Source organism: Plecotus auritus (genome assembly GCF_963455305.1).
Source record: "Plecotus auritus genome assembly, chromosome: 12".
Lineage (NCBI taxonomy): Eukaryota > Metazoa > Chordata > Mammalia > Chiroptera > Vespertilionidae > Plecotus > Plecotus auritus.
The window spans coordinates 30633654-30654985 of record NC_137778.1 but is presented as its reverse complement, the minus strand read 5'-3'; the positions used below and the strand labels follow the sequence as shown (position 1 = coordinate 30654985).

The 21332-nt window shown below is 52.9% G+C and overlaps 2 protein-coding genes across 2 annotated transcripts; both read right to left on the bottom strand.

The window, feature by feature from the left end:
• Positions 1–1165: 1165 nt before the first annotated feature.
• On the bottom strand, positions 1166–3172 carry LOC308237391 (protein S100-A15A; the record flags this gene model as incomplete). The annotated part of the gene is made up of 2 exons (XM_080648048.1): positions 1166–1342; positions 3023–3172. 2 exons carry the CDS (start codon positions 3170–3172, stop codon positions 1166–1168), a joined length of 327 nt encoding a protein of 108 aa, XP_080504174.1.
• A 10045-nt stretch (positions 3173–13217) lies between these two features.
• On the bottom strand, positions 13218–14419 carry LOC308237766 (protein S100-A7-like; the record flags this gene model as incomplete). The annotated part of the gene is made up of 2 exons (XM_080648844.1): positions 13218–13382; positions 14279–14419. 2 exons carry the CDS (start codon positions 14417–14419, stop codon positions 13218–13220), a joined length of 306 nt encoding a protein of 101 aa, XP_080504970.1.
• Between the last annotated feature and the right edge of the window lie 6913 nt (positions 14420–21332).

Sequence of the window (21332 nt, the reverse complement as noted above, 5' to 3'; positions counted from 1 at the left end):
CAGACCCAGCTGGGAAAGAGCCAGCCAAGGCCCTTAAATGACACCTCACTCCCCACCCCACCCCCCAATCACCTGCACGGGGGAGCAATGAGGATGATCGCCCATCGTTCCCTTAAAAGCCATTGTTTCTACCACAGTAACTTTAGGACGTGGGTTCCCAGACAATCCTCAGAGAAGAAACCCACCAAGATGAGCCCTCGCAGGCCTGAGGCAGAGAAAGCCCCCCCGCCCCCGAGAGATTCTGCATCCGATTCCTGAGCTCCCAGGGAGAGAAAGAAACACAGACAACACAGACAGGACAAGGGAGGTCTCAGCTGGGAGGGGTCAGGGGCCAGGGAGGACTTGGATCCCTGAGTCACAAGTAGCCCTGAGCTGGAGTAACACCACGGCTATCATCATGTTTTATTAGTAAAACCAGACCCAGCCCTCTTTCCTCCAGGAAGACTTCCCTGATTGACAGTCACCCAAGTGCCACTCATCGCTCTTCCCCCTAACAGGCTGGATTGTTGGCTCTGCCCTGGTCCCCGTCTCTGACTCAGCTGCAAAACCCACCTCACAGTCTACCTCCCAGACTGGCCCTCACCCCACCACCTCAGATAATTGCCAGCATCATCTTCCTGCCCGTCCTGGCCCTTCCCAGGCGCTCCCTTTGCACACTGATCCTTGGGGCTCTCATCCAGAGACGAGAGACCTTCAAACCAGGGTCCATGTCGAGTGCCTCTGCCCTCCTGTCCCGTCCCACCATGTAGGTGCCGTGAAGGAGTGATCAGCATCTCCTGTCAGAGGGTCAGCTTCCTAAAGAGAAGACTCCTCTCTCTCAGAGGCTGAGAGCAGGGGCTGCCTCCCCCCTCAGACAGGGCTCCTGGAGGCAGGGGATCTCTCTCTCACCCAAAATAGATGACCCCCTATTTGGGGGATCCAAACCTCCCCTGCTGGACCCATCACTGACGCCCTAACCATGAAGAGAGCGACACCAGGAACTGCTGTGAAGTTGCTTTATTCTCTTCCCTCCCAGGTGTCCTTACACACCCATGCACATGCGTGCGCACACACATTGGGCCACACAGGCATGCGTGGCAGAGCTCCACTCGGCCACCCCGGCTGGGCCACGTGGCTCCTCGGGCAGGCCTGGGGCGGGGGGCGGGGGGGGGGCTGCCCTGCTCCTCTAGTAGAGGCTGTGCTGGGCGCAGTAGCGGGCGCACAGCTGCCGGTGGTACTGCAGGTGGTAGTCCCTCAGCAGCCTGCCCAGGACGTACAGGAACTCGTCAAAGCAGATCTGGTTGTCCTTGTCCTTGTCCGCTGCCCGGAACAGCTCGGTGATGAAGTACGGCTTCTTCCGGCCCTGAGGAGGGGGCAGAGGGTCAGCCAGCACCCAGGCCCTGGGCCCTGGCAGAGGGGCAGGCTCCACCGCCCGCTGGTGAAGAAACGGCGTGGGGAAACAGTGTGGCCCTGCCTGCTGGGGGCTCGCAGGAACAGCTCCTCACTCACTCGGAGGCCAGGACACTGTGCGGCAGAATCAGGCAGAAGGGGCGCAGGGGGGCCGGGCACCTGGACCTGGGCCGCATGGGGCAGACAGACGGTGCAGCCTGGGCGCCGCTTGCTGGCTGACCGGCTAGTGGCTGAGCAGGGCTGAGCGCCTGGCCCTCGGCTGGTGGCCTTTAAGTCTGTCTTCCCAGCTGAACAAACACCCTGCAGGGGCCGCCCAGCCCGGGGCTGCACACCCGGAGTTGCCCGAGGCACCGCCCACCTGCCCCTCAGGTCTGCATCTCTAGCACCATTGCAGGGTCCGCACCCAGTGGGTCAGATTTCCGCAGGGGGTGCCATCTGCCCAGGATTGTTCATGGCAACTGGCCCGTGTCCTCAGGAAAGTGCGGAACGGGGGGAAGGCCAACGCCATGGGCCCTGGGACGGTCCGGAGGTCCCAGAGCAGTGGCCCTGAGGGCTAAGGCCTGGGGGTGGCCTAGGAGAGCAAAGGAGCATTCGAGGTGGAAGGGACAGCAGGGAGGAGGTCAACGGTCAGAGTGCATGAGGGGACAGGACAGGCGAAGGTGAGGGAGCCCCGCCACAGAGCTGGCTGACCCGACAGCGCACAGGCCTCCTGCCCGGGGCAGCTCTCCCAGGCTTCCCTCAGCCCCCCTGGCCAGGCTGCCATCCGCCCTGTGCCCAGGTGCCTGTCCTGTGGGCCCCGTGCCCAGGTGACAAGGTTTCCCTAGAAACAGGGGACTAATCACAGCCACCCAGTCCCCCCTCTGTGACCTGGTGGCTGAGATCCAATAAGCCCAGGACAAGACTCTCCTCTGATGGTCCCCAAAGGGAGGCAAGGGAGACCTGCAGGGACTAGGGGTGCCTGTCCTGGATACAGCAGCCTTGGGTCACCCCGGGGGCAAAGCACCGCGGGCACCGAGGGCAGACACTCGGGTTGGCCTTGCAGTCGCCAGGGAGCCGGGTAATCACATGGCTGGTCCTGATGGCAGAGAAGATTCCAGGCCTGAGCAGGGTGGCTGAGCAGCCTAGATTCGGGGCTGGGCCCCTAGGCTGGTCTGAGACTCGGCCTGGGACAAGAGGGGGAGGGGAAGCTCCGTTTCCTACCTGCCCACACCTAGTCCCTCCTGGCTTCCCTTTAGCCCGGCTATCCTCCCCAGCATGGGGGTGGGTAGGAGGAGGCTGTGCTAGACCCCAGGAGAAGGGGCTGGACTCGAGGGGCAGGTGGGGCAGGGCCTAGGGGCAGAGGGAGGGTTTAGGACCTGTTCTCAGGGGAAGCGAAACAAGCAGAGCAACACACGGCTTTGGGGTTAGGATGGAGTTTCAGGGGTTAGCGATGCTTGGGCTGGAGTGGGGCCAGGCAGGGAGTTTCAGGAGGAAAAGCCACCACGGCCATCCTCCCTGTGGCCGCTGATCCTGCCTCAGCACTCCCCTCCCCTAAGTTCCAATGCTTCTGGGAGATGCTCCCTGTATAAAACCCTCACTTCAAACCCCACAACCCACCTTCCACTGCACCCCACCTGCCCCAGGCCCCACGCACCAGGCTCTCCATGAAGCGGGGCACGTTGTCCATGAGCAGGGCCTTCAGCTCCTCCAGGGACAGGGTCTCCACATCCCCCTCCCGGGCCGCGTACTGGTGGTAGCTGTGGATGATTTGGAAGAGGGATTCCTCGACTGGCGTGTCCGTCATGGCTGCGGGGCCCCTCTGATGGCAGCGGGACAAGGGCCAACTCCAGAGATGTGGAGGTGGAGCAGCTGGGGACAGTGGAGAATCTGGGAAGAGAGAGCAGCACCTCCTCTGGGCCCGCCCAAGCATCCTCTGCCCTTTGCTTCCTGCCTGCCTTGTCTCAGGGCCCCTCCCTGCCCATCCTCGGTGCCTCCAATGATGGCAGCCAGTGTTGTGATGCCTCACAGGTCCTTTGGCAGCACAGCGGAGCTTCATTGCCTTCCTGAGATGACATCACACGCACTTGCTCCCTAAGATTAACTCAGCCAGTTTCAGGGACCCACCTTCCCTCGGAGCCTGATCTGAAGCATCTCAGACCCACACAAGGTCACAAGGTATCCATCTCCCTGCCTCCCAGCTCATCCTCCCAGCTCCAGGGCTTGGGTGGGGCTACACACACAACTCCAGTACACCTCCCTTGCATGTCCTACCTCAGTTAGTGGTAGGACACAGTCATGAAGGACATTCACTCATCCGACAAATATTTCTCGAGGCCCTGCCGTGTGCCAGGACTCTCCAGGCAATATGAGTAGGACACGCGGCCAGCTCACAGGGCGGGAACAAGCGGAGGGGACAGTCACACACTGTGAACACTGCTAATTTAGTGGCACAAATGGGGCACCCTGGGCACCCAGGAAGGGACACTGTCTCCCTGCAGAATTGAGGAAGACTTCCTCAGGAGGCAACATTTTAGGTGGGACTGAAGAAAAGATGCTGTTGCGAGGAGAAGCATGGAGGACCAGCACTCCAGACGGAGGGAACCACACGGTCAAAGGCCTGGTTGGCCTCCATACAGCTACCACCTGGGCCTTTGAGTGGCAGGTGAACTCCTTCCCCCATCTCCAGCTTTCTGCCAGCCAGCCAGCCCTTCTATCCCTGCCTTGCATCTCCGCTGGGCGGGGCACGCAGTGGGTGAGTGGATCTCCCAGAAGGGGGCGCCAAAGGGCAGGTTATTGAACCAGAGATTAAGCCTCCACATCCCTGAAGGTTTGAGAGAAACAGGTAAATACTGAAGCCAAACTTCTTCCAGTTTACAGGGTGAGCCTTCATCTACCCAACATAATGATTTCCTCGGCAAATAAGTGGTTCAGCAATACACTAAAATAAAATAAAAATGGCTCACGTGTCTAAGAGGGGCAGAGGGAAGGTTCAGGGGTTCCCCTGAGAACACGTCCATTGCCAACAATTTGCAATGCCAAGCTGGAGTCACAGAGAATTTATTGAATATCTTAGATTCAGCCATCATTTCCCTGGGAATTTATCCCAAGAAAGTAATTAAACAGCAATAAATCTGGTAAAAAAGCAATTAAGTAGGTATTTACCACAGCAATGTCTATAGCCATATAGGGAAAATAAAAGCCTAGCAACCGTGTTGGCTCAGTGTTTGAGTGTCTACCTATGAACTGCAGGGGTCCTCAAACTATGGCCCGCGGGCCACATGCAGCCCGCCGAGGACATTTATCCGGCCCGCCAGGTGCCACTGACTGTCCTGCTTAGCAGCCGACTCATCCTGGGCCCGCAATGCACATAGGAATTTGTTCATAGTTTTTTTTTTAAACTATAGTCCGGCCCTCCAACGGTCTGAGGGACAGTGAACTGGCCCCCTGCTTAAAAAGTTTGAGGATCTCTGAACTAGAGGGTCATGGTTTGATTCCGGTCAGGGCATATGCCTGGGTTGCAGGCTTGAACCCCAGTGGGGAGCATGCAGGAGGCAGCCAATGAATGATTCTCTCTCATCATTGATGTTTCTCTCTCTCCATCTCCCTTCCTCTCTGAAATCAATAAAAATATTTTTTTAAAAAAAACAACCTAGAAGCCACCTAATTAAGGAACTTGGTGTGCCAATATGACCTTGGACAATTGCTAGATAATAATTTATCACTTAAAAATAATTCCTTTTTGACACAGAGCTTGTTGGGGGTAGAGGTTTCATATTGTACCCCCTTCACCCTGCCTTTTTTCAATCTGGGACAAAAACAACCCCCTCCCCCCACACACACACACACCATCCCAATACACTGATGATCTCCTTACAACTGTGCTGTCACTAGTCTTTTCATTAATACTGTACTCTGGACATCTGCTCACACACTAAGTCAATGCCGCCTGATTTTTAACGAGTGCATAGTGATCATTTACTTGCATATATCAACACTTGCTCTTTAATCCATTACCAGTAGCCATTTAAATTACGTTAGGTTCATACGATTCAAGGTTAATCCTTTCTTAACACTGACATTTCTTATTAGATTTTATTAAATATAATTTTATTTTATTAACATTTTATTATATTCTATTTGAAATACATTTTATTTTAACTGAATATTACAGAAACTACAGTAAAATTTTAAGTATATCTAATATAAACACAAAAAATGTAAAAACTGCAATTAAAGGGGTGAGCAGCAAGGGGAAGCCCTCTCTGCCGTGGCAGCTGACACACGCTGCGGCCCAGGACCGGGGACCACAGGCCTTGCAGGAGCTGAGGCGAGTTGCCCACAAGCTGCAGGTGGTTCCTCTGCCTCTTGGAGGTCAGTGAAGGCTGTGCCCGGAGCCTGCTCTGGCTCTGGGGAGGCCGCTGGAGTCGACGTTGCCTCTTGAGGTCTTTTCTGCTCTTGCTCTGGAGCTGGTTCTGTAGACCCCAGAAGAGAACATGTTATCACCATGACTGCCTCGATGTGCCTTCTAGAGACAGAAAACCTCTCCTATCCATCGATGGAGTCCCCGTTCAAGAGCCCACCCCAGGAAGTCCTCCCGGACTGCAGGCCATGGGGATAGTGATCTGAGCCGGCTCTGCCCCTGGCCTCTAAAAGCTCTTCTCTGTGTGGCTGAGCCCCATCTCCTCCCCCCACGCCCACATCACCCACCCCGAGTCCTCCTCACCCTCTGCCTCTGCCTCTGTGGGCTCACGGTGCTCCAGCTCTGAAAGGAGCAGCTGGGCCTGGCGCTCCAGGTCTGAGCCTGGAAAATTGAGGTCTAGGTAGGCCAGCAGCATCACCAGGCAGGGAAATTCTGGGGGCTGGAAAAAATCCTGAGGGTACTGGTCCAGCCACATGCCAAGGATGGAGATGATGGCCCTGGGGAGAGACATGGGCCACAGAGTCTGAGGCCTGGCCTTTCCTTCCACACTCACCTCCAGAGTATCCCTGTGGGAGCCTGGGGTCCTGTGCTTCCTGCTCCTGCCCCCCTTCCATCTGGCAGAGGTACACCTGGCCACCAAGGAGGGGCTGGCTGAAGCCTTTGTAACTGAGAGCTCTGGATCAATAGTGAGACTACCTGCCCCTTCTTCAGGGAAGCCTGACAGTGTCCCTGCCCCCTTCCCGCCGGAATGGCAACTCCAGGAGGGCAGAAAAGGGTGGTGTCTGCTCTGTTCATTGCCCTCATTGGCACACAGTAGGGGCTCCATAAATATCTGATCAATAGGAGAACAACAGGTCTCTCTTTCCAGCCCTGGCCTCTTAGAGATGTCCTAGCACCTCAAACTTAACTCCTGCACCTTCATGCTGCACTCAACTAGGTGCCCCGTGTGCGTCTTCTCCTCCCACTGACACTCAACTCCCACAGGGCGGGGAGCACCAGCCAAGCACCCACTGTGGAGGTTCTGCCAGATTAGTGAGCAGGATGCGCCCCGCATCCCCTGTTCCAGGTCCCAGGGTGGGGAAGAGGATGCAGGGCTGCGTGGGGAGGGGATGGGGATGGATTTTCTGAGGGGCTAACTCTGTCCACTAACCTCCCAATGCTCTCCTACCACCCAAATCCACATCCGAAGCTCTCTAGGACTCCTTCCCCTTTTTTCTAGGTAAAGTCCTCAGACCTGGGCCCTCTTGCAGAAATCCTACGGTGTATGGGATGCAGGGTTCTGCCAGCACCTCCAATTCGTAGTCCCTATACTCCCCTCACGGTTCTGATCCAAAGCCCACTCACTTTTTCTGCTGGTCCACAGGCCCACCATCCTCTTCAGCATACGGGAAGATGCAGCCATACCTAGAGGAGGCCAGGAGGACGTCACATCGACTGCCCTGTGGACGCTACCTGCCTGTGAAGTCTAGTGTGACTGTCTCACTCCCTACTACAAGGAAGCTCTGGAAAGCAGGGTTGGGGTCTGCTCTGTGCACTGGATTATGATCAGTGTCTAGAACATGCCTGCACCTGCCGAATGAACGAGCCCCATCACAGGTATCTCAGTTAGCCTGCTGCTCCCCCCTGGGATTCCTGCTCTGGCTTCACCCAGGACAGAGAACCCTAATGAAATCTCCAAGCTCCTTTTCAAATGAGAAAACAGCTCAGCCCAAGGCCCCGAGGAAAGTGAGGGATGAGGCAGAGGCTTGGTCATGAGGAAGAGAAAATGACCAATTAGCACAACCACCGCCCGCCCCCCCCACTCTACCCCCCCGCAGACCTCTCCAGTGGCCAGGCACCTAGAGAGCATGTTATAGGGAGGACCCCACCAAGTTTCTCTAATTATCCTATGAGTTTGCTGCTGGGTTCACCCCGCTGTTCAGAGGAGCACACAGACTCAAGGAGATGCAGTGACCTTCTGAAGACTCACAGCTAGCAAGTGCCCGGATGACCACTGTGCTGTGGAGGGGCAGGTGCTCACCTTGTCAATAGTAGGTCCAACACCTGCTGGGTGGTGGCAAAAGTTCTGTAGTTCCAGAGAAAGGTGGGGACGAAGGTGGGGTCCCTGCCCAGGAAGGCAGGCACCAGGTGCTCCACCAGCTTGAATAGCCGGTGTGCCCGGGCGGTCTGCACCATACAGAGTTTATTTGTGTTCCCGGGTGATGCTTCTTGCCCCTGGGGTCAGACAGAGGAGGGACATGCAGTCAAAACAGCATCACGGACCAACAGGTGGGTTGGCAGCTGCAGCTCAGACCGAACCCCCAAGCCCTCAGGGACTGGTGGCAAGACGGGGGACACCAATGCTTGCAGGAGAGAAAAGGTTCTTGGCATGAAAAGTAGAATTGCCCCTGGCCGGTAGCTCAGTGGTTAGAGTGCCCCCACCCCACCCCCACTGAAAGCTCTCAGTTCGATTTTGCTCAAGGGCAGCTCCTGGGTTGCGAGTTTGCTCCCCGTGCCCCCTGTCAGTCAGGGCATATGTGGGAAGCAACAATGAAGTGTCTCACATCATTGTTTCTCTCTCTCTCTCTCCCCCCCCCCCTCTCTCTCTGTCTCTCCCCCACCCTTCCTCTCTTCCACTCTCTCTGAAAAGCAATGAAAAAAGTATCCTCAGGTGAGTATTAACAACAACAAAGTAGAATTGGAGGAGGGGAATGATGAAACACATTAGTAACTTGGGTCCTATTTTGCTAGCTGAGGATGGACAGCACGTCCCTGTATTAACAGTGTCATCCCTGGGATTTCTGACAAAGCATCCCGTGCTCAGATGAGAACACAGAGGTTTTTCATGGGGTGGGAGGGGTCAGGAGATTAGGGCATGTGAGATGTTCAGGGCAGCATCATTGACATGGCAACAGAGGGGATCACTTCAGACCCCACAGCAGTGGAGGACTAGATCGCCATGGCAACTGGTCCCCCTCGGGGTATGATATACAGCCCTGGGAGACCCCAGCTCCTGACCTGGAGGGGCCTGGAGGGGCCACCGGGATATATTCCTCCGGGGCAGAAAGTGGCAAAGCAACAAGACATGGTACCCTGAGCCCCGTGTCCTTTTGGGGAAAAGCAACCTCATTAATCATGATGATGGGTAAGACTGGCAGAGGCATGCAAGGATTGTCAGGCCAAACTTGGGGATGGGTGTTAAAACAGGAAAATCTGTAGAAAAATGAAAAAATCCTCTTGACTGAACATGCGGTGAAATGATACAAAAGCCTCCTCTCTGATAGTCCTACAAATATGCAGTGACTTTGCTCCTGGCCAGGAGGGGCTGGACAGTGAGGGTGGGTTGGGGGAGAAGAGGGAAACCCAGATTCCTTTGGGAGCAGGACTCTAGGAAGGAGCTCAGGGGAGTAGCAGGGTGGCTTCTGGAACCCGGGCCCCTTTGACTACTGGGGCCTCTGCACTCACCTTGAGACCGAGCTGCACTCCTTCGGCAGCGTGGGGCCCCTGTGCCTCCTGCTGGAGAACCCCATCAGTCAGCTCCTGTCTGACCTCCTGTCTGACCTCCTGTGGGGAGCTCTGCAAAGACAGTGCCCAGCCGCCAGGCAGAAAGCCTCAGAGCCCGGTCTGTGCTTCACAGACCCTGTGGTTCTTTCCACTCCGGACACACACACCACATTTTACTCACACCTCCACGAAGGACAGAAAAGACGTGACAGCCTGAGGGCCGAGGGTTCTCATTGGCACAGATGAAAGGCCCCTCAGAAAGCCCTCTCCACCCTGCCAGCCCTGTGCTGGCTGTGATCATGACAGCTTCACTAGGATATGCCCCGCCCAGCAACCTGTTCCTGCCCAGGGGTCCTCCCTTCAGGTCCCTCTTCCCCGACATGAGAGGAGGGGATGGGGCTGCCCAGGGACGGCTCCCAGAGGTGGCCCGGCCTCAACTGGGCTGACAGGCTGCCTTGTGTTACCTGAGGGGACCTCCTGGAGAATGGCCAGAGACGCCGGGGATGAGGGTTAAACCAATGTCTCCAGAGTTTGGAAAAACTCCCACTGTGGGGTCTCCGGAAGCAAGAGCCCCAAGAACTGGAGAACCAGCAAGAGGACATCTTAAACTATCAAGTGTCTCTTGCCAAGTGAACTGGCTGTTGGGCTCTCGCTAGAATGTGGCTGCCTGGTTACGGGGGTTCTAAGTTCTTTAGGGAAGTGACCTCACTTCCTGTGATCCCCTTCCCTGAGTCCCCTCCTCAAATAACAGATATCCAACTGTCCTCAGGGTTGCTGACTGCTCACACCCCTTCTCTATGGAATACATATCTGTCCCAACGACACCAACACGTGTTTCTCTACAGCCCCCTGGAAGGTCTGGGTGCAGCCAGAGTCCCAGATTTGAGGAGATAGACCTGGGTTCAGATTCAGCCCCTCATTCTTTCTTCTTCTTGATCCTGGACAAGCCACCATGCCTGACAGGGCCTGTCTGTCTCCAGCATGCACAGTGGATTGTGCAGCACGTACGTCTTGGAAATAAGGTCCAGGCACATGTGGGATAGCAGCTATAAAGTTGGAGGAGTGCTGTCATGTGTAAGAAGTGCCTCCTACCTGTTTTTGCTTTCTCTTGTCACCTCCTCTATGTTGGCTCTTCTTAGTGTCCCTCCCATAGTCCTTACATCTAAAGCAGGGATGAGGAACCTTTCTCCTGCCACGGGCCATCTGGGTAGTTATAACACCATTCAAGGGCCGTACAAAATTGTCACCTTAAAAATTAGCCTGCTGTATTTGGTCAAACATTTAATTAACTCACCCCTAATGCCTTGGCAGGGCCAGACCAAGTGATTTTGTGGGCCTTATACGGCCCTCTGGCCGGACATTCCCCACCCCTGATCTAGAGTGTGTGTGTGTGTGTGTGTGTACACTCACACACATGTCAGTGCTCACTTACTGGATCCCAGAAAGAAAAGAAAAACAGTCCTCACACAGGCAGAAATAGGCAAGAGCTTCCAATATGTTAGGATTTCTAATTTTTAAACCAACCCTATGGGACAGGTTGGAGCCTTCGCCTGGAAGGTCACAATACTCCTGACCTCTGGACTCTGCCTGCCATGTACCTTGGCCAGTCTCCACCTCACCATGGGCCGCAATCATCCAATTTAGAGTGAGATTCAAAAAGGCATAAGCATAAAGGAGTCCCCAGCTCCCTCCACCCTGGTGGCTGTGGAGAGGAATGCACCCCATATTCCCTGACGGGGCCTCTCCTCAGCCAAGGACTGCCAAATGCTCACCCTCTTCCCTGTGCCATCTCCATGGCTGTGCATGGTTCCATCAACACAGTCTTTTCCAGAGCCCCCGAGAAAGCCTGGGTGCAGCCAGGACCCCAACTGTGAGGACACCGCTGTCTCTGTGATTCTGGGCAGAGCATGGGCCTTTCAGAACCGTCCACTTCTCCCCCCGATGGCTCCCCACGACTCACACCTCCTGGTGGACACATCCTCCTGTGATGTGGATGGTGCCCTTCCCTTAAGTGTGGACTCCATTAGTGACTCCCGAGGAGACAGCAAAGTGATCCAAGGTCACTTCCAAGATTTGATTATAAAATATCAGTGCCTAACCACTTGCTCACTCTGATCTGGGTTCTCTCTGTCTCTCTCTCTCAGGTCCCTCATTCTGGGGACTCAGCCTCTGTGCTGTGAGTTGCTGTCTGAAGAGACCCACAGGGCCTAGCACCGAGGGGAAGTCAAGCCTTCAATCCAAGCTGAATCCTGCCAAGACTCCCCAAATGAGCTCAGATCCTGAGTGAAACAGATCCCGCCTCAGTTGAGATTCCGCCCCAACCTCCTGAGAATCGGTGGCAGAGGTACTCAGCTGAGCCATGCGGGATTCCCCATCTAAGAAACTGTGAGATAGTAAGTGTTTCCTGATTGTCGCTAAGTGATGGGTAACGTTGTCACATGGCAATAGATCACTAATACAGTTGCCCCTGCACCAGGCCCTGGACCGGTCCTCCTCCCTCGCTCCCCTATCTCCTCCCAGGCTCCCTCCAGCCACACCCACCTCCTTTCTAAGCTCCTCTCTGTCCAGACACTTTCTGCCTTCAGGTGTCTGCGCAGTTATGCCTTCTGTCGGGAGAAATATACCTGAGTATTAGGGAGCTGAGGAAGGAGTCATCCACATGGACAAATGACTCACCCACCGAGATTCCTGCAGGTGGGACAGAAGGAGATTTTGGAGGCAGTTGCCTAATTTCTCCCTGAAGAATGTGGCCTGATTGAGGGGTTAGCAGGAGACTGTGAGTAGGAGGTAGGGAGTGACCCAGCTGGATGATGGGATCCTCAAGGAGGGGAGCTACTGAAGCAGCAGGGACGTGTCTAGAGGTGGCCTGGATGTACAGGTGAGTGCTGACTGGCCTCCTGGCACCATGGAGAGGCCCCATCTGTGGGAGAGCCAGCGCTTGCTCAGACAGCCCCTGTGTCTTGCTTCTTTCCAAATGCTCGGCCTCTACCTCCTTGCCTGGCCTGAAAGAGCCTGTGGGTAATGGCACGTCTCTTTCCACGGCTAGCGGAGTGGACTGTCACTGATGACTCAGCATGAGCTCTCCACTCCTCCCTCGTGCCCTCTCCTCCCCGCTCCTCTTCAATCTTCGCTTCTCACTTGCTGCCCAGACACTCTCTGGACTCCAGCACTAGTTTTACTCCTCACGCCTGGAACACCCGTCGCTCTGTGCTTTCCCCAGACACCCAGCTCCCAGCATTGAGCAAACCATTGTGAGGATCAGCTCAGCAGACAGGCTCTCTCACCTCCACAGGGACACTCACACAGGCTAAAACACACACACACACACACACACACACACACACACACACACACACACAACACACACAGGGACAGGCACAGCCCAGAAGCCCAGGACACAGGACAAGGGATCCAGTCCTCTGGGCACTGCTGAGTGTCCCATGCACAGTGACATGTGCCCCCAAAGCCCTCCACCCAATGCCTATTTCAGTGGTGCCATCTCCCCTATGTCCCTGGGGTCGTGCTGGGCAGGAGGGCAGGGGCATGAGGCACCGTGTTCATACCTCCCTCGGCTCCTGCTCCCTGCAGTTCCTGGATCCCCAGATGCTGATCGCGGCTTGAGAAGGAAAAGCATGGCTGGGGCCAGCAGAATGCTCTGCACTGCTGACCCCGGGACCCGGCACGCTGGCTGCGCTAGGGAGCAAGGGCAGAGGTAGACAGAGGCCCTGCTGAGAGAGGTGGTCAGTTGTGCTGGAGGCCAAAGGGAGGGCACCCTCCTGGCACATTCCTGGGTAATCCCCCCATGGAGAATCCACAATTACATTCACCAAGAAGGGGCAGTTCTGACAGCATAAGTAGCCAAAGAAAAGCAGGAAACAGGCCATATCTGAGCAAGAGACACTTTATTGTTTCTTGGGGTTTCTGGAGGCCTCAGGCTGGGCTGGGCTCACTGTCCTCCCTCAGAACAGAGCGGGGCTCCGTGGCTCTGATTGTGGTAGTCCGTGGCTATGACTCCCAACACCGACAGGAACTCGGAAAACTCGATCTTCTTATCCTTATTCTTGTCCTCGTCCTCAAAGATATGATTCAAGAAATCGTTGCCCTTTTTGTCCTGTGGGAAAGACATGACGCAAGACAAATTCAATCCCAAAAGAGTTCTGGGTGGAATAGGAGGAGAAGGAGGCAGAGAGCGGGAGAGAAGACCTGGGGTCGCACAGGTGTAGCTGGTGTGAGTCAGTGGAGGGTACCTGGGGATGAGGAGGACGTTAGCATTACCCTGCAAGTCACTGAGGGAGATTCCTTGGCCCAAGTGTCAACGTGAATGAGAGACCCTAGTAGTGGTGAGGCTCTGATCAATGAGCTGGTGGGTGGGTGGTATTTAGACCCACACCCACTTTCAGGACCCCATCTACCTAAGTTTAATCCAGAAACTAAAGATAGGCCCTACCCCTTGTCTCTTCATTCCTAACCCTCCTCTCCTATCTCCTATCTGCCTTCCCGAATCTTCCATGCTCAGTGCCCTCTTTTGCTCACCTACTCTCTGTGTCACCTAGTAGCCTCTCTTTCTGTAATCAGTTCAGAATATTCTAACTGTCAGACTAAATCAGGTCTACGAATGAGCTTTTCATTGTAATGAAAGGTGTTAAATTTTATCAGCCATGGAATCTCTATCGCCTTCCCTTGGATCTCAGAGAACCTAATGGAGGCTTCTAGAGGCAGAGCCTGAGCCTATGGGCTTCAGTCTCCTGGATGGAGAGTGACAAGTGGGAGGGGACCCATTCTTCACTCTCCTATTTGACCACCTCATAACCACCCTTGATCTCCAGATGCCTTTACACTTGGCCACCTGTATCATCTCTTTCATCCTGATAATAAGCCAGGAGAGTCCTCTTAAGCCTTTTTGCAGATGAGAATATGGAGGATCAGAGAATGGGGTTGACTTGTCCAAGGTCCCACAGCAAAGTGTCCTCTGCCATGCCAGGACCTTGAGAAGTCACCCAGACTTACACAGGCCTTGAGGAATATAGGGAAATTCTCCTTCAGCATCTTCAGCAGGCCCCGCTTGTCAATCTTGTCATCAGGTTTGGTGTATTTGTGGAACAGGGAGATCAAGTCCATCGTGGACTTCTCAACTTGATTTTGGCTCATCTTGGTTTTCAAGGAAGCTGCCAGAGAGAAAGACAGAGACCTTTGTTATCCTTCCCCCATGAGTAGGATGGTGAGTGTGAACAGAGAAATACAGCCCTGTCCTGAGCTCCAGCAGAGGTTTTCCTGGACCATCCCCACCAGTGGGAAAAGGGGACTGCAGAACAGTATTGGCATCATATTTGAAATAAATAGAAATACCTGCCTCCGTTTTAGACACTTGGGTGGAATCACACTTAAGTAAAGAGGTCTGACTTCCCAAAGCCGGTACCTCCACCAATAGTCTGGATCCCAAGCAGAGAAATGGGACAGTGCAGCCCTCACATCCCAGACTTTCCAAAGCACCCAAGAAATGTGCATGGATCACACATGTGGGCATCTAACAAAAACTACCATTGTCTTCTGATCCGGGAAAAGATCCTTGCTGCTATGTCCCTAAGTGGAACCACCCAAAGCCTTCTGTCAACTTGGCCAAGGCCAGAGCTGAGCCCTGTGCACAGAAGGTCACCAGTCACTCCTTCAGCTGGGGACGAGGTCCAAAACCTTAGTTGATGGGTCTCTGATCCATGTAGTGGCAGGTCTTCTCACCAGGGCAAGGTGAGTGGGCATTGCTGGCCTGGGTTTAGGAGAAACTTCAAGACTTTGGTAGAGACACCCACTCTCCCCAGAGGTTGGGATGCACAGTGGGTCCTCACCAAACCGGGGCCTGACAGTCAGGTGAATCCAGAGAGAAAAGAAGACAAGGAGGAGAGGGAGGGTCGTGTCCTCAGCTCCCACCGGGGATATTTCCAAAGAGTTGTCACAGAGGAGCCAACAGAGCAATGGGAGCATCGGTGCAGTCATCTTATAGATGAGGACCTCAGGACCCCAGTGGGATGAAGTCACACAGCCCCATTACAGGCAGAGCCCCATTACATCTGGAGCCAGGCTCCTGAATCCTCTCCCATCACTGCTTTCCCTACTCCTGCAGACAACAGAACACCCTGGGCCCTGAGCACCCCCTCTTACCCCTGGCAAAGAGTCAGGTGCATACTTACCGGAGCTGACGAGGTATCACTGAGGAGAAGGATGAGTGTGCTATGCATTTGAGCGAAGACTGGATCCTTTTATAAGACTCCGTCTGGCTCATCCCAGGATCTGGGAGCCCTGGAGTCATGTTTTCTGTCTACTTCCTGGACCATTGCCCCACTCAGGTGAGTGTGACACACCTAGGAGTATGTGTTCAGCATGTCCCAGTAAAATTCCAGGCAACTCCCAAAGGACAACACCGAGAGCTTTCTTCTGTCCCTCACTTAACCTGGGGATGGGTTGGGAAACACAGTGGGATGTTGTCATAATGGGACAGGAATTGTGGTAGAGAAAACTGGGTTTCTGAACATAAAAAGGATGGGACTCTGAAAGGCAGCATGGTCTGTTTACTCATCACCCAGTCCTTCCACAGGTTTGTCCTGACCTCTAACAAAAACTCTCTCCAGCGGTTAATAAGTCCTTACCTGTGCCAGGCATCACCTTACCTGCTGTATTGATATTCCTCTTAAACCTTCATAACCTTATGAGATGGTGCTGTTACCCTCATGTTGAGGACAGGAAATTGAGGGATTAAAAGGTAAGCAAAGTTCCTATGTGCATGAGGTTAATAGACAGCAAGGTCAAGATATGGTCCCAGAAAAGCCTGATTCAAAACCTCACTCCTAACCCCACTGCTAAACATCTAGGGTCACTGCAGGGCCTGTGAACTCAAGGTCCAGAGAGGAAAACTGGGTCACCTCATTCCCATCTTTACGTGGGGTCCTCACTGGAGCGCTGGGAGGGAAAGAGGTGGCATGACCCACAGTGACAGACCAGGTAGCACAGAGAGCATAGCACATCACCTGCAGGTGAGGGAAGACAGGAGGTCAGAGCTCTGAGTTCTGGCGTTAGCCCCACACTCTTGAACTTCACTTTGCAGCTCTAGGGGCTGCCTGAGCCCACCAAGGAAGCCACTGTCTAGACCAGCCTTGGGCAAACTAAGGCCCGCGGGCCGGATCTAGCTGTTCTATCCGGTTCTCTTGCTCTCCCCTCCGCTCCTTTACTTTGAATTTATATTAGTTCACACAAACACTCCATCCATGCTTTTGTTCGAGCCCTCTGGTCCAGTTTAAGAACCCACTGTGGCCCTCGAGTCAAAAAGTTTGCCCACCCCTGGTAGACTCAGGGATGGTGACCACCATGAAATGAGCCAGCAGGAAATTGGGCAAAGTTGCCTCCGCTCCCATGATGATGCCTTCCTATAAATTCTTCAGTGATGTTCCTCTTTCCCTTATGCAAGACAGTCTGCTTAGGAGTCAGTGGCCATGCCCTAGGGTCTGCTGTGTCCCAACCTGCTGTGGAAAATCTAGTTCAGGTGCGGGAAGCAGGAGCTTGGAGTTCAGGATAAGGCCTGGGGACCTCTGGGGAACAGCCCTGCTGACTCACTGAGGACTTCTTGTTCCTGCTCTCTGCTCCCCTTAGAACATCCTCCCATTGAGTGAGCAGACTGCTCAGGCATTGGGCACCCTGGGATGAGGCCCACCGCTGAGCCCAGGTCAGGCCCTCCCAATGCATTGGGCCTCCAGGCTGCAGCCTGGCCTTTCTGTCCCCAGTTATGTCCACATCTGCACCAGCAGCAGCAGACCTCTCTGGTTCACTGGCTTAATTGTATAGTATTCCTTTGTGTGGATGTGACATAATTTTCTATAATTCTGCTTCAGATACCACATGCTCTTCATTTTCTTATCTTCTTTTGGATGGTTTCCAGCTCAGGTGACTAGGGATTTTGACCTCTGACCTCATGTTCCCCTGGGGATCAGCCACCCTGTCTGGTGAGGATGTGGAAAGGGCACAGGGCAGGCCCTGGTTGTGTAAGTCCTGGGAGTTTAATGAATGAGCGGGGGATGAGCCCAGGTCCCAGGGACCAACTTCAAAACAACTCTGTTTGCTGTGAGAGACATTAGTGTTTTCAACTCTGTGACTAACAGCCAAGTCCCACCCCAGCATCTCCCTTATCACTCCCACCACCAGAAAGGCTATAGGTATCTTCCAATCCCTGAGCCAATAGTCCTTTGGCAACATGGTCTACACATCCAGGTCAATCACTTGGAACCATCTCGCAAGCATTTACTGTTTATCCTGAGCCTCTCTTTCATTCATCCCAATGGACTCTGGACCCCAGCTGTCCTTGGCTGTTTGGAGCTGAGACCTGGACCATTTGTTCAAGGTACAAAGTTTAAGGAGAATCCACTGAGCACCACTCACTGTGCTTTAGAATAAACTTATGGCAAGAGAAATTTTTAAAGAATTTATCTCCCCTCAATGCTCACACTTTAGAAGTGAAGACTAAAAGAATAAAATAGAAACTGTGGATGCTGGAGATGTACATGACACACTGTATAACCCAAGAAGAAAGGAGGAGAGGTGGACCGAGATACCTTAGATGTGGCATTTGAATGAATGTCAACACCTAGTGTTCAAGCAAGCAAACCAGGGAAAGAGATTCCAGACCATGACATGTGAGCAAAACTACAGCGCAGAACAGACATGACATCAGGAGGACAGAAACAAGTCTAGAGCCAAGGGTGTTGGAAGTGAGAGGTTTGGGACAGGCACCAACTATGTCCAACCCAGTTCCCAACCCCTCGTCTGAACTAACAGAGCCCGGTTTTGCTTGGGGTTAAGGTGCCCAGTACGTCCATGTGTGTCTGGTCTCATCTAAGCCATTCAGAGAGTCCTGTCCCTGCTTTCCCTGTGCCCCTTGCAACCAAGAGTGAACATGTGGCCCGCCAGTTCTGCCCAATGAAGCTGAGTGATGCTGGGCCAGGCTTCTGGGACTCTGCTTTTCTGACAGAAGGGGACAGGGAGAGCTGGCCCTGCCATGCCTCAACCCATGCCTGGGTTGCTGGTCCTGGACACAGGCAGTCGTCAAAAAAATGTTCCTTCCCTTAATGTCACTATCAAGCCCCACATATCACTTGAGCCTCCTCTAATTCCTAGCCATAAAAAATAGCATTCATCTGAACTGTGTCTTTATTTGCTTCATGGAAGTTTCTGTTTTTTTGTTTGTTTGTTCTTCTGTCCCATCAGAAGGGACAAAATACCTTACTCAGCCTGGGTATGGGAGTGTCATTTCTCTCTTTAACCTCAGAGCTGAGCAGGAGGCCAACCACAAGAGGAGTTGCTGGGACAGTGGTTTTATGAAAGGGGATATACCATAAGCAGAAAAGAACTTCGAGTCTCACTGCTTCGGGGCAAGAAGAATGGACTCCTGCTGAGCAGGGTAGAAAGAGATAGTCAGGAGAGAGTGAAGGAAGGCTGGATGGAGGGCAGGAATGTAACACTAGATAGAGAATGAGAGTTCAGGACCAGAGACAGCGTAACTCCCTGTATTTCTTTCCTGTTGCTTCTGTATCAAATTGGCACAAACTTGATGGCTTAAAACAAAGCAAATACATAACAGTTCAGGAGGTCATATGTCCCAATGAGCTAAAATCAGGGTGTCAGCAGGGCCACATTCCTTTCAGGTGCCCTAGAGGAAGATGTGTTTCCTTGCCTTTTCCAGCTTTTAGAGGCTGCTTGCATTCCTTAGCTCAAGGCTCCTTCCTCTATTTTTAAGATCAAACAGTGTAGTATCTTCGAATCTCTGCCTCTCTATCCCTGCTTCCATGGTCACATTGTAACTGAAAATGCAGATTCAACTGTCTGCAGCAAAGAAAGCCGAATTCCTGAGACAGATGCTGGTACAGAAGGGAAGAGGTATTCAGGTGCTGCGACCTGGGAGAATGGTGGACTCCAGTCTCAAAGACCATCCCCCTTCCTGCTCAAGCCTATGATTCTTATAGGGATAGGGAGGGGAGGGATTTTCTTTTCTATCCAATTATCTTGCCAGTTTTTGGTGCACTTGTCCATTTACCTTTCAGCTTTTGGCGCAATCCGTGTAAGAACCTCCCCCTGCACCATCTTGGCCAATGATGCTCCCTGACTCTCTATAGTAACAACATCTCCTCTGGCTTTGTCTCTCCTGCCTCCCTCGTTTCCTCATAAGGACCCTTGTGATAACATTAGTCCCACTATTTGTGCTAATGGTGGGCCCACCGGATAAGCCAGAATAATTTCTTCAACACAAAATCCTTACCTTGCCCTAGCCGGTTTGGCTCAGTGGATAGAGCATCGGCCTGCGGACCAAAGAGTCCCGGGTTGGATTCTGGTCAAGGGCATGTACCTCAGTTGCAGGCTCCTTCCTGGCCCAGGCCCTAGTCTGGGCTTGTGCAAGAGGCAACCAATCCATGTGTTTCTCTCACATCAATATTTCTCTCTGCATTTCCCTCTCTCTTTCACTCTCTGTTAAAAAAAAAAAAATCAATGGAAAAATATCAAGTGAGGATTTTTTAAAAATTCTTACCTTAATCACATCTGCACAACGCTTTTTGCCGTGCAAGGTGACATAGAATGTGGACATCACGGGGAAGAAGTATTGTTTCTCTCCCCTCCCCCCCCCCTCATGAGTTAGTGCCTAGACATGGGACTACCTCATGACCTCAGGGTCCTGTGAAATCTCTTAAAATCCCAGCATCACCCTCCATAGCAGCTGTAACATTATTTGGGAGACAGAATATCCAATTATTCAAGAGGCATCTTCCATTTTTAACAATATTAATAACACCCCATTGCTTCATCTTATTCAAGTATGAAAAGAACCAAGATTCATATGTCACTCAGTATAACTCCAAAAGCTATGACCTTAGCCATTACCCTGTACAACCACCCCACTTCTAAATCTAACAGTGAGCCCTCACCTAATTCCTGGGAATTCTTTGAAAGCTAAAACACAGCTATATTTTCAGTTCTGAGTTCTGGGTGACAGCTGAGCTCACTGCCCCACCTGCCCAGTTAAACGCTGCCCTGTGAGTCTCACAGAATGCCAACTTCCCTGGCTCCTACTGTGATATAAAAGCTGGATTATTCCATAAGTCTGTACAGCCTATCGGCTTTCACGGAGATCATCTTGGGGGGTACAGGTAAACAGAAAATTAGAATATGGTGTGAAATATACTGTGTATAAACTCAGGGTGGGACGGGAGTGTGACTTAGATAAGGCTTCCTGCAGAAAGACCTAAAATGAGACTAAAATAACAAGTATGAGTGTGTGGAGGAATAGGAAAGTTCGAGAACTGGTAACTGGAGCCTCCAGTAAAGGCTTAACTAACTGTCCCCAGCCTGGTATTTAAGGAAATTATGAAATTGCAGGAAGAATTCTAGGTTCACAGGTAGGTTAGAGAATTAAGGAGATACAGCATCCCCTCAGGCCATCCCTGGCACTGTGATCCCTGAGGGAGCCCATGGGGATGTCAATGTATAAATATCTGAGAGGCCTTCCCTTTCCTTTCCCCATGGTCCTTTCCCCATGGGAGGATCAAATGTATAAAGAGAGAGAACGTAAAACCATCACAGCCTGGTAAAAAGAAAAGAACTTGAGACTGGAGGTTCTGGTGAATTTAAAGAACATACGAAATAAAAAATAAGAGAGGGGACAGTAGAAAGGCTAGCGTTGGTGTTCAAAGAATGGGATTCGAGCAGAAGACCTCAGAAAGGCACAGTCCTGCATCTGATACAGGGTCCCGAGGATCATGTGTGAGGTGTTCCTGAAGAGCAGAGGAGCAGAAAGCCATGGGCCGAGGGTCTCACAGGACGGTGCAAGTAGGACGCAACATGTCCATGCAGTTAACTCACCCCACAGGGTTGATGTTGGCGGGATGGAGTGGAAAATTGAGAGATGGCCTACCCCACAGGTGGTAGTGACTAATTAGCATCCAGCTGAGAACAAGGCCCTGGGAAAGACATGTGAGATTTGAAGAGGAGTTGGATGGAGGACCTGAAGGGAGCAATGGGAGAGGTATCCTAGGAG